Source organism: Stegodyphus dumicola, chromosome 6, assembly GCF_044657685.1.
Source record: "Stegodyphus dumicola isolate Sdum_Otavi_A_Nest chromosome 6, ASM4465768v1".
NCBI lineage: Eukaryota > Metazoa > Arthropoda > Arachnida > Araneae > Eresidae > Stegodyphus > Stegodyphus dumicola.
Window position 1 is genome coordinate 82475577 of NC_140773.1, and position 13993 is coordinate 82489569.

General features: G+C 32.0%; 1 protein-coding gene across 2 annotated transcripts in view; it reads left to right on the forward strand.

Moving 5' to 3' along the window:
- The window catches only part of LOC118202239 (xaa-Pro aminopeptidase ApepP-like), a 268101-nt gene that overhangs the window by 127460 nt on the left and 126648 nt on the right, over positions 1–13993 (forward strand). For both annotated transcript variants that reach the window (XM_085818600.1, XM_085818601.1), the window contains exons 6-7: positions 1156–1303; positions 9860–9955. In XM_085818600.1, the coding sequence (XP_085674726.1) occupies positions 1156–1303; positions 9860–9955 (244 nt within the window). The remainder of the gene's footprint in view (positions 1–1155; positions 1304–9859; positions 9956–13993) is intronic.

Here is a 13993-nt window from a genome sequence, read left to right on the forward strand (position 1 = left end):
GTAACTGAACAAGAAATTATGTCTGTTTATAGAATTAAAGAGAATGTATTATCACATAAAAAACGAAGCAACTTAAACAACTTACATTGAAAGAAATGTTTAATAAAGTAAACAAATAAATATTAAGCTTTTTTTTTTTTGTAAATTTTGATACCCTTTAGATCATAATTGTTCTTTATTTCGTAAATTACGGTTTCATATTTTTAATTTTATAATTTCTGCATGCCATTTTACCAGATTAAACTGATGATCTATAATCCGGAAAAATCGATAATCCGGAATCGCCGAAGTCCCGACGAGTCCGGATTAACGACTTTTGACTGTATTTTAAAAGCTGAGAATTATAAACTGTATTCCTCCAAGCAAGTTTTGAGCTCTTTTTCAGAAACAGAAACCTTGAACAGAAAATTCATCATTTCCTATTTAAAGTTGATGAAGAATCTTGTGTCGTTTAAAATTAACCATGGGAATCTGTTTTAATTCTGTGATGCCATTTTATAACATTATTTAAGGTCAGTTGCCTTCTACATAAGAAAACATTCATTATCTAACATAGAGTAGCAGCATAAAATTCTAGAGGAGTTCTTATTTTCTTTGTTTTGGGAAATTTTCAAGTCAGCTGTAATTTTCAGTTATATGTCATCAAGATTTCTATTACTTTTTAAATATAAAAAAATACTTTGGCGAGATTTGGAAACAGTTTTCATCTTCATTTACTTTCCATATTACATGTATTTTTGTTCAGATTAATTTTCTGAGATTTTCCTGTGATATCTTTTCTATCCCTGCATCTTTCTTTGCAGCTGGTAGAAATAGTGGGAGGAAGTTTCTTTTTGGTACTCTGTTTTATTTTGGAGTTGACCAGTAAGCAGTTTCATGCTTCATTTGCCTTCATAGTGCACAAAATAATTATTGTCTTATATTTTATAATGCATAAAATAGCAATTGCCTTGGAAAATATAAGTTCTAAAATCCAGTGAGTGTATAGCTTCAATGAAATAAGTAATCAAAGGCAATATATTGAGGATTTATATATTTTGTTTGTTTGCTTGTGTATGCATGTATATATGCATATTACGTATCATGAGAATTTCTGTGAATGCTTATTTTAAATATGAGTGAATTGTAAAATAATTTCACAGTTTCTTTTAACAGTGGCTACATCTGAAAGAAAAGCTTGAAAAGTCTGGCATTAGTTTATATGAAGATGACAGTAATCTCATTGATGATATTTGGAATATTCCTCAAGGACGTGCTCCAGAATCAGTTTCTCATATTTATATACATGATTTAAAATATGCTGGTAATATATTTAGAATAAATAAATAGCTTTTAGTTAACTACTAAAAGTTTTATGTATTGTATCTCTCTTCATCTCTTTTGAAATTGTATATGCTTTGCAAGTTTCTTCTTTAAATTAACTGAACTTCAGCGAAGTTGTTGTTTATTCCATCTTCTGTAACAATTTTATGCTTTATAAACATATATTTGTCGGCAGTTTCGTTTAAATTATGAAATTTTGCAGAGAAGTCGGAGATATTGGCCACAGATATGTATTTATGTATGTACATATACATGTGTGTATGTGTATACACCCACGTGGATATATATATATATATATATATATATATACTCACTGCATCCACCCAACCTTAATTTTTGGAACTGTTGATCATAGACATACATGTATAAAAATGTTTTAAATGATGCTGATGAATTTGGCATTTTTAAAATTAGAAAAAATAATCAATTTTTAAAAATTATGAAATTTAACTGTTTATACATTTCTAGGGTTTTTTACTTATATGTAGAAAAATTTTACACTCATTATAAAAAGCACAATATAAAAAATGTGCCAGTCATATACCAAAAAAATTTACCTTGATATTTATTTTTAACACTAGGCATCATATTCAGGGGCTGTACACAAATTAAAGAGTGATGTGTTTGCATTTGTATGTAGCTAACAATAAAACATCAGTTTACGAAAAGATTTCTGATATCAATGTATTAAATGGCAGACATTTCCATGCATGTTTTTTTTTTTTTTCCCTTTGCAAAAAGTATTGAATAGAGGTTTTTTTTTTTTTTTTTCCACCCCTCCAAAAAAAAAAAAATCTTGCTCATAAAATCTTTCAGAATTCTCGAATTCTTGTAAAAAACACTGCTATTGTCATATTGCCAATGCATAATGTTACTTGCCTAAATTAAAATTATTTCTAGTTTAATTAGCTTTTGTATGATTTTTAGATCTAAAGTAATGAAATTGCATAAGAATATTAGCAACATATTTTGAAACTTTAAAATTATTTGTGCAAAAATTCTTTTGGCATGCCAGTGGTGACAAAAGTTTTGATTTCTAATTTAATATTTGTTGTATGGGAGTCAATTTTTTTGTATTATGCTTTTTATAATGAATATAAAGTTTTCCTTAAGTATAAGTCTGTGACCAAAAGATTGTATAATAAATTATGTTTAGTATTTTATATTTTTTAAACTTAAAAATGTAAAAACATGGATACTTGGGTCATTGAAAACTTTGGTGTAACTGGAATGTATTATGTCTACATCCAACATTTCCTAAATTAAAGGCCAGGTAAGGAGTTTTGAGGAAAGCAGTGTATATGACAATTTTAGAAAATGGTTTTCTAAATATTTGTTGTATCTTCACTTTTGTTTTCTTTTCTCCTTTCTATCGCAGGCTGATCTAGAATTTCTGTAATTTATTTTTCTTCCTTGATAGATGTTGATAATGTTCATATTTCTTTCAGTTTTTTCTCTTCTTTTCCTACCTTCACTTCTATTATACACCAGTCTCAATTTTCAAATGCTCTCTTCATTTATTGTTGTTAACATATCAGTGCCTTTTTTCTTTTTTTTTTGGGGGGGGGAGATAAAATTCTTAAAAAATGCTCTTCCTTGTTTGAATTTTTCCTCTTTTTTTTTTTTTTTTTTTTTTTTTTTTTTTTTTAAATTCTGGCTTATGTTAATGCTTAAATATGATAAGATTATCTAATATTTGATGCTTAAATCTGGTGTTTAAAAAAATCTAGACTAAATGTAAAATATGTTTACATTATTCATTATAAATAACAACTATAGTTACAAACAGTGAACGATGGATACACTTGTACAGTATCCATATTTATTATATATTTATATATATTTCTCATGCACACAATATGCAGCACTGAATCTGATATTATTTCTTTATCAGTTATTATGATGACATTTATTTGTGTTATTTAAAATAATAAAATTCCTATTCTACATTGTAAAATGTTTGTTAATTTTTTAATTTAACTATATATATTTTTCCTATATTGAAGCCTAATCCTTCTAAAATTATGAATTTTAAATATGTGTTTTATCTGTCTATTGTTTATTCTGACACTGCATAATCTGCTGTGTCTTTTAACGCCATTATTAAATATATATATTGAAAGCTGTATAAATCTGAGTAAGGACTTTTAGAGTTTGTAAAAGAATGCTATTAGCCCTTAAATTATATGGGGTTCTTTGAAATGCTAGTACATCATGCAATTTTAAATCAATGTTTGATTTCTTTCTTCCCAGAAATTTATTTATTAAACACCTTTCACTAACTGAATTCCTTCCAAATTTACATGGTCTGTTTGTTAATGCAGTAGTTATGCATTTTGAAAAGGGCTGATTTATTTTTTCGTTGAAGTTGTGAGCAAATATAAGGCTTGGCTGCCTACCAAAGGAGCATTTGCAGTAAGTTAAATATAAACTTTAATGGGTGCTTTGCTTGTCGTTAACAAAACCAGTGAAAAGGATATGTCAACCTGTGACACGAGGAAAAGCATAACTTGAAGATAAATAATTGGCAATTAACTTTACTGGTATGCCAGTAGGTACTTGGCTGCAACAATTCCACACAATATTTCATATATGTGCTGTCTTGGACACTCTGCTAGATTCATATTGCTATTCTAGTCTTCAACAGCTCTGTTGCATGACAGGATTCCATGCATCACATCGCTGCAACACACTGGAGAGAATCACAGTTATTAGCCACAGCAGTGATCAGAACCACACACAGCCTGGATAGGCACATTGGGAAGACCCATACAATCTTCATACTTTGCACACCTTCTACCATGGGACTGTATGGGTTGAACTTTGTGCTTCTTCAGCATTGCATAGCCATAACGAAAAATGCAAATTTCTCAACACTGTTCTATGCAGAGCTGAAAAGGGAATAAATTAGAAAAAGCATTTATTAGTTAAAAGTTCGACATCATTTTCTATGTTTGTCCCTACCACGATTCTTTGTTAAGATAACAGTGGGAAATTGTTGCTGTAGATATATACTTAATGTCAGTTTCCTTTTTGTCATATAACTCTCTAATGTAATGAAAATGAGTATCAGTATGTTTTGTTAGAAAGTGATAAACTCTATTTTTCACCAAATATTGTGTATTTTGATTATCATTACATAACACAGTTGGTTCTGTTATCTTCTCTGAAAAACCTAGCTCACTTAATAGCAAACACAAGTACATCACTTCTTTTGAAGCATCAGTTAACACTATGTATTCTGCTTCAGTACTTGGCAGCACTACAATCTTTGCTTGCATGATTCCCAAGAAATCGAGCTTCTTGCTTGATATGAAACCATAACCGTAAAAGATTTCATGTTGAGAGTATTTTTAGCAGACTCCATGCCTGCATAACATTTAAGACTTTCATTTGTTTTCCAAAAGTTTTCTTCATATGCTTTACTTGAATCCAACGAAAGTATTTTGGACTACTGCTAAATTGACTAAATCTGGTAACAAAGTTTGCAGTATCAGGTCATGTACATATAGCTAAGTAAATTAAGGATACGGGTAAGGATTGATAATTATTTTTGTCCACACTTTCATTTTCGTTGGTGATATTTGAAGATTCATATAGTTTAATCTTAGGGTCTAATGATATTGATGTAGATTTACATTTCTTGCATGCTATACACAGCTAAGAGTTCTTTTATATTCCGAATTTGACTAACTGATACTTTTCATTTTGTTAAGGTCTAGACACTGAATGCATATTGTAGATGATTCAATTTTAGTTAGAAGTATCAAATTATTTACGTAAATAGCAATTATGATATAATCATCACCTCCTTTATGAACATTCAGTTATTCAGTGTCAACTTTTAGAATCTGAGTTTTTGCAGAGTTTCATCTAATTTTAGGTTCCACACTTGTCCTGCATTTATATGTCCTCAGATCGACTTTATGAGCTGGCAAACTATGCTTTCAGAAGTTAGGAAATCTGGGTGAGACATGAATAATGATCGATTTTCCAATTCAGATAAGCTCTTTGAACATCTGTTTGTTGATCAGATAAGGTTCATATTCTGCAGATAAAACAAGCAATGTTTGCATAGAATTGTAGCAAAATGAAGATGAAAAATTTTTTATTAGTCTCTTCCATACTTTTGGGAGCATCCTTTGGTGAGGAGTCTGCCTTTATACCGATCAGTATGTCATCTGCCTTGCTCTTTATTTGGAATACCTTTTTGTATCCAACAGCTTTGGTAAATTGTGGTAAATTGGTTTATTGCCATGTAATATTCCTCATTAAGGAACTGTATTCTTTTTGTGTAACTGCTCTCCATTTTCTACATCTAGTGTGGATAAAGCTTCTTCTATAGTTTCTGGATCTGCAGAAAATTCAGAGTTTACCAAATTAGCATGATTTTGCTCATAGACTTTCCTTGGTCTTCCTGGTTTTCCTGTTGTCAAAAATGTAGGTCTGTGCTCCTCTTTGAACCAAATTAGTATTATTTTGTTCATAGATTTTCTAGGTCTGCCTGGGTTTTCTGTTTTTAGAAATGTAGGTCCCTAGTCCTATTCCTGAACTTTGATCTTGAAATACATTTTCTTCAACATCTGCTCTTCCTTCACGTGCTACTTTGGAATTCTTGTTGGCTTCCGGATTTTATCCAATAGGGACAAATTCGATGAATTCATATTTCCCAGCTGTTGAAGTTTCCGAGGTTAACTTAAATTTCTGGCTGTTCCAAAAATCAAACTTTGCAACTTTGTATTACTTCATAAGTTCCGGATTTCCATAGACAGTATGCTTTTGATTACTTAGAATATCCAAGTATATAATAATCTTCACTGTGTGGGAGAAATTTATTTTTCCTGTTTGAATGGGTTAATGCAAAATCTTTGCTTTCTGTGACTCTGTGATGTAATACTATAAGCTTTCATTTAGACAAATCTGTTCAAGCGCTTTCCTGCTTTTTATAGCACATCGGTTATAGACGTAAACTGCTGTTGATACCATTTCTGCCCACAATTTTGTTGGTAATTTTGAGTTGAACGGCATACATCTGGCCATTTCAACTCGGATGCCATCCTAGTCTAAGAATTGATTAAATTCATGGCTTCTTAATTTTTTTTCGCATTATCACTGCAGAGTATTACCACTTGTTTTCCCGTTTGCTTGTCAACCTGAAATGTGTACTTCTTAAATGCTTTAAGGGTTTGTCGTTGATGAATGTTATGAAGTATTTTGCATCATCTGAAGATGTGACATTAATGGAATCACAAATACCTGTATGTACAAATTCTAGAATATCACAGTGTAACTGTGATATTTCACAGTTACTCTGTGTGCTATCGTTTTAGAGTGTAATACTTTAAAGTCTCCAAGATTTAAGTGACCACTCCTTTCATGCCATGTTTCGGTTTATTGTTTGGTGTACATTCTATAACAAAACAAATCGACGAACCAAGAAGGAGTTGTCCGATGGACAAAAAATTGATGGATAGGAAGATTATGTACAGAATAGAAAATGATTAATATTTCAGAGTTACAAAGTAACTAGTTCAGTAAGGTGTTGACCCATCTCTAGCCTGGATGCAAGCTGCCACACGGCGTGGCATAGACTGATAAAGCTCCTAGATGGTCTCCTGCAGTATTTTTTGCCAAATTTGCTCCATTTGTCGGACTAGGTAGATACAGTCGCCTTCCCATCCTATCCCAGACATGCTCAGTGGGGGAGAGATCTGGCAACCTGGTTGGCCAAGGAAGTGTTTGACAAGCTGTAAGACAGTTCATAGCAACACGTGCCATAGTGGCCTAGCATTATCTTGCTGAAAAATAAGGCCAGGGTACTGCAAAAGGAACAGTAGGAAAACAGGTCTCAGAATGTTATTGACTGGCCGCTGTGCTGTAAGTGTGCTTCTGATGATATCCAAAGGGGTCCGGCTATCAAGGGAAATGGCACCTCAGACCTTAACTCCTGGTTGAGGGCCTGTGTGGCGTGCAATAGTGAAAGCGGGATCGTCATGCTGCTCTGGGCGTCTCCAGGCACGTCTTCGATGATCGTCACGACACAGTTGGAAGTGGGATTCGCCGCTAAAGACTATACGTCCCCAATCAGCATCACTGTAATTTGGCTCGACAGTGTGCAGGCGTGAGTAGCAGATGGCGTAACAGTCAGTACGAGCATAGATTTCGCTCTATCAGACATCTGTGAATGCTCATGGTGGACACTCATGTGCGGGTCGCAGATGTGATGGTTGATAGCAATGAATCGGGCTCTGTGACAGCTGATCTGACAACCACTCTGTTCTCCCGATCTGTTGTCGCCCTAGGTCGACCACTACCATCGTGACTCTTAAATCTGCTATTAAACACCCATTCTTGCCAGCATCTTCTAATCGCCACATCGCTTTGACTCATATGACAAGCGATTCTCTGAGTTGCCCAACCTGTCTCTTTCAATCCAATGATACAACCTCTTTCAAAGTTTGGCAGTTGCTCGTGATGAGCTCGAATCCTGCGGCAAGGCATTTTTCTCAGTCGTTTAAAGGTATCCTAAATCGCAATGCAACAGAAATTTTTAACAACAGTTCAAGAAGAGCTCTTTATATACATCTGCTGGATGTGCAGTTCCGATGCGCTGGAGATCGCACTATTCATTCATTGGACACCAAATTTTAATCATTTGCATATTTGGTCAAAATACGAATACATGCATATGAACTTTCAAAGCGATCGGATGATCCCTTCTTGGTGCATCGATTTTTTTATCATAGAGTGTATTTGCATTACCCTTCTGCAGCATCTGAAACCTCGTTTTTATCCTCTTGATTTACAACATGTAGGCCATTTTGCTTCATTGGTTCTATAACTATAACTACGCATTTATTTTTGTATCTAACTCATGCATGGTTATTTCTAACTTACATGGTATATTTACATTGTGTTATTAAGTTAACAGAAATTACATTCATTTTTAGGTTGGGAACATATAATACATCATTAAGTGTTATGTGTTGTGAAGTTGAATTAACATTAATATAAATTTCAATTTCGCTTTCCCTCTGACTTCTCGAAATTCATTATTTGCTAAGTTCATGTTCTGTATCAGTTATGGTTGTGAATTTTCTGTCATTGAACATGTGTGCAGGTACTCCTGAATCAAGAAAATTCTCACGTATCCACAGTGCTGAGGAAATGCTGCTGCATTGTGTCCTTTTTACTTGCAGTTGTAGCAGGTAAAGGGTTTTGCATTGTTAGACTTCTCTTTTATGTTGCCATGGTAATTAGTAAGTAATGCATTTTGCACTTGGCAGTTTTCCAGCACTTTAAATTGGTGAATTTTAACGTGTTTAAGTCGGTCAATTTATCATGAGATTCTGTCAGGATCCTGAAATTTTCAAATTCTTCAGTTACAATATATAGAGGGAAAATAGTTAGGAATTCTTCTGGATTCTCGGATCCTATTTCTGGGAGTTTAATTACAATTTCAAAGAAGGAAGTTAAGTAATCCTTCACTTTTTCTTAAGGCTTATTTTAGTTACAGGACCTTTAGGTTGATGAATTTTGTGTGGTTTCATCCACACTTTATATAGCATGCGACATTTTTTAATTTGCGCTAATTCAGATTATTTCACTCTCAGAATAATAATTGCTAAAGCTTTTTGATAATTTGCTAACCATTTGCCGAGTTTGGCTTGGTTACTTGGTTAACTTAAAAAGTTTCTGGTTTGACTAATTATCCACTCGCAACTTCCGAAAGTTCTGACTGGATTAAAATCATTTTCACTTAGCAATCCCATATTTCAAAATTACTATTATCCAAATTTTCAACCAAAAACACAGGGTTTTGATTTACTGCTTAGACATACATCTCCAATGGACTTCTTGAGCACCTCTTGAAACTGGGCTTCATAATATCTCAAATTAAATTTTTGAGTAATGCATAATGTGAGACTTGGTTGAGTACCAATAGAGTATACTTGCGGTAAGTTAACTTTTAAGAGTGGTGTCCTTGATCTTAACAAAACCAATGAACAGGATATATCAACCTATGCTATGAGGAGAAACATAATATCAAGATGAATACCTGGTGATTAATTTGAGTGGTAGGTCAGCAGGTACCTGCCTGCAACAGTTCCATTGATATTTCATATATATGCTATATGGGACTACATTCCCATTCTAGTCTTTGACAGCTCTGTTCTATTACATGCATCACTTGTAATAGAATAAAGCATCACATTGCTACAACACTTTGGAAAGAATCACAGCTACTAACCACTTCGATAACTTAGTAGATACCCCATATAGGCACACTGGGACAACACACAGTCTTCACACCTTTCTTTGCTTCTAGCATGGAACTTTGTCTCTTCAGTACTGTGCAAAGACAAGGGAGAATGCAAATTCCCCCCCCCCAAAAAAAAGCAAACGTACTATGTAAATACAAATATTTCTGTAAAATAAAATATTATATATATAAATTTTAATTTTTAAAATTTAGAAATTGGAATTAAAAAAATACTTACTTTTAAATCACAAAAAATATCTTCTGTACTTATAGGAAGAACATGGGAAGAAAAGATTAAAGATCTTCGAGATACTTTTGATCAAAAAATGGTTGATGGACTAGTGATACCTACTTTAGATGAGATTTCATGTAAGTGGTAATTTTATTATATCACTAATATAGCAACAGAGTTTACTTCAAATTCAGTGTTTTTTTTAATGCTGAATATAATGGAATATTATTGTAGAAGTGTGTAGAATTTAAATATTTATTATTTATTTTTTAATATACCCTAATTATTTGCCCACACAGATTGTGAAATTTGTTAAACAGTGAGTTTATTTTAGCTTTATAAAGAGTAATGATGTGCAGCATTATTTTTATCATAAAGAAGGCCCTATAAATTATGTCATTTTTTGAAAAATATGTGTCATCAGTATGAGAGTTAAATCAAATTATTCAGTATTAATACAGCAACTTGTCATACTGAAAAATATTTTACTTTTAGTTATACGTCTGTAAAATTAATAAACCTCTTTTTATAAAGAATGAGTTTAATTCTTTCCTGATTATAATTGTGTAAAAATCAGAAGCACATTGTATTTTGTTACAAAAAAAAAAGTAAATAAAAGCAGTTGTTAATTCACATCTAAAAAGTCCTTTAATCTTGATCATTGTTTAGTAAATATTTGTGATAATAATGTGGTAGTATAATAATGTGATATCCCTCATTGATAGTCTTATGGAATTAAATTAAACCAAAAGCAGTTGCTTTGCTTTCAGATTATTGCTGAAATCTATTTGGAATTGCCTCTGGATTCCAAATCGTAATTTAATTAATAGCAGTGCGTTTGTTTACCTGGTATTTTGTGCAGTGAACCGAAGTTTTATTGGTGGTTCATCAATTCTTTCAATATTTTTTAACGTTGTATATTCATGAATATTGGAATTAGTCTTTTGATTTGGATTTAAGATTTGAGCTTTTACAAGCTCAAAGCCAACTGATTTTATTTTATGAAGAACTTGTTGAAGAAGATAATCATGTCCCCCCCCCCCAAGAATAAGTGTCTCCATCTTTTGCTCGAAATTAGCATTGCAAGATTAATAATTTGTTTTATACTTTATAAATATGTACTTCAAATTTTTTCAAGATGATGAGTATGCCATTAGAATTTAAGTACAGTCAAAAGTCGTTAATCCGGACTCGTCGGGACTTCGGCGATTCCGGATTATCGATTTTTCCGGATTATAGATCATCAGTTTAAATCTGGTAAAATGGCATGCAGAAATTATAATTTCTTGTTCAGTTACAAAGTTCCGCTGTTCAAGTCCTATAATTGCTGTGTCGAGAATACTGACTAATTTGTCAATCGAAATTTTTTTGTTTTCAATAACCTCTGTCACTTTCTTCACTATCGGAAGCGAATTATAATGACGAGGAATTTGATTTAAATCATATCAAAGATGGAGTACATCGAGATGAAATACTACATTTAATAAGGAATTATAAGCCAAATAAAATAAAAACATCTGCCCTGAAGATAAGGATAGTGCTGACAGTTCAACTTCCAATTCATTGCACGCCGCCACGGCGTTAAAGATAAACAAACATTAAAATTTAGATAAACAAACGTTAAAGTTTAGATAAACAAAGGATATGCCTTTATCAATTTTTTGCAGCAATTCCACTTTTTGTTTAATGGACTCCGAAAGATACTTTCGCTTTGTGTATCCCTTTACATATTAGTAAATATACATCGGAAATTCTATTTGACATAATCGAAAATTCAAGCTTACTTTTATAAAATTGCTCTAACAGTCTGCAAAAAATAATAATCCGGATCCAATTCGAAGATTAAGGAACAACGCAATCTGCAACATTAACTGAAATAGATAATTAGATAATTTTAGCTTAGCTTATCCCGTCCGTTATACATTAAACGCGCTTTCGTAAACGTATTTTGCGCACGCGCACACGCAAATTCGCAGCGGTAAAGGTCTTACGCGCATGCGTCAACGCGACACATGCGCAGAAAGTTTGTAGCTTTGAGGTCCGGATTATAGATCATTCCGGATTATGGGTGTCCGAATTAACGACTTTTGACTGTATTTTCTATTATAAAATGACAGGGTTCGTACAATCGTTAAGAGTCCTTAAAAGTCCTTAAATGTTTTTTGAATCGATTTTTGGTCCTTAAAAGTCCTTAATTTTGGCCAAAATCAGCAGAAGGTCCTTAATTTTAATCATCTGAAATTTCTGTCTGTTTTTACGACTGCCATTTTGAGTGTGAATTAGCATTTTGGAGGAATATTTTTGGCGATTCACTGCCGTATATATGGTAAATCTTTTGAATGGGTTTATGAGTTATAATTTGTTTCTATTTCTAATATAAATGATGGGATACTCGAGTTTCTAAGCAAGAAGTGAAACATAAACATTTCGAAATTCATTTTTCTAATAAAGAGTTCTTAAACAGCTTTTCGCTTTTGGGGATGTGAATTCTTTTATTAAACTGTTCTAAATTTGGCGACTTTTCAACATTTTGGCGATTTTAAGATTAGTTTCTACAGAAATTTTTAATTCCGAGATCTGAGAATTCTTCGACGCCTTTTTTTAAAACATCGTAACATTGATAAATGTCATTAAAATAACGGTAATATATTGAAATTATATTTAAAAAAGAAAACATTTTTATTTTTCACTGTCATATAAAGTTTCATTTTGAATCTGAAAAATAAACAAGGTATAATGCTATAAAGCACAATTTACGAAACAGCTCTTAGCAAAAACAAAATTAGTAATGTAATTAATTAAAAATGTCTTGTTTTTAATTTTTTCATAGTAAGAGTTTTTCCCATGTAATTGTCTCAGATTATTCAAAATTCTCAGAATGGGCATCAGTTTTCTCTATAAAATTAATTTTATACTTTTTCCCTCCTTTTTTTTTTTTCCAAAATATTTCTGTCTTTTTGCTGTTACAGAAATGGTAGGGATAATTTTTCTTTAGGATTTTAGACATTGCAGCTTGGAAAGTTTAGAAGGATTTGAAGGCAAGATTTATAGACCCACGATTCTAGAAGATTCAAGAAATATGTGGCAAAATGAAAAATGTCTCCATGGTATCAAAACGTAATGGATGTATTTTACAGAAAATTTGCAATGAATTTCTTAATTTTTGGAGAACATCTGGAAGAACAATGAAAACATAATATTTGAATGTTTTACTTCTGATACTAGAATCCTAACATGTTTATCTTCGCTTTATTTTCTCTACTTTTTACTAGACAGAAGCATGGAAAATATCAAAAATGCTTCTGATCTTATCACATGGGCAGGCATTATAGAAAGGGATTTTTTTTTTATTAATAAAGAAATTGAAAACTTACAATTTAAAAGATTCATCTAATATTTCTTAAAGCATCACACACATAGCTGGCACTAGGCATTTTCCCACCTGATGCAATCTCTGTGGATCCTAAATTCTGCTGCCTAGTGCCTTTCTAAATTCTGCTTCCAATGCGTGCTCTAAATTCTAAAAGTTTTGCCATTTCTAGATTTTGTTGTTCGGTGTGTCACTAAATTCTAGAAATTCTGCCACATCAGCTCTAACCGGCCTGTACTATATATATTTCATATTGCTTCTGAATGTTCATATTACTAAAGAAATAAAATTAGCCGCTTTTTCTGTACATTCTAAATGCATTTAGTGTTTTTTAGAATAACATAAATACTTAATTAAATACTTAATTAGAATAACATAAATACTAAAATGAAAAGGAAACATGTTGAAGAAAGAAACTGAATACATAAAGGAAATTATTCTTCAAAGATATGTGTAGTTATTATTATGTAAATTACGTTTTAGATTAACTTCGCATTAGTGTTTCCGATGACCATTACCTGTTCAAAAAGTAACATAATCGGAATAGTAATTACCAGAAATGTAATTATTTGTAATTTTACGTATTTGTTGCTCTGACGATAAGCCAGCAGTGGACAGTTTGAAATCTATCAAATTTTTACATACTTAATATCAGAAATTAAATTAGCGATTAATAAAAAGAGTGGCACTGCAGGATTTCTATTTCAAAATTCATTTTCTATTAAAAAATTAAACTGTATTTATTTAAAATAAGTTACATTTCAGATGGCAAAGGATCGCAAGTAGTTTGAGAGCCGTAACTGGC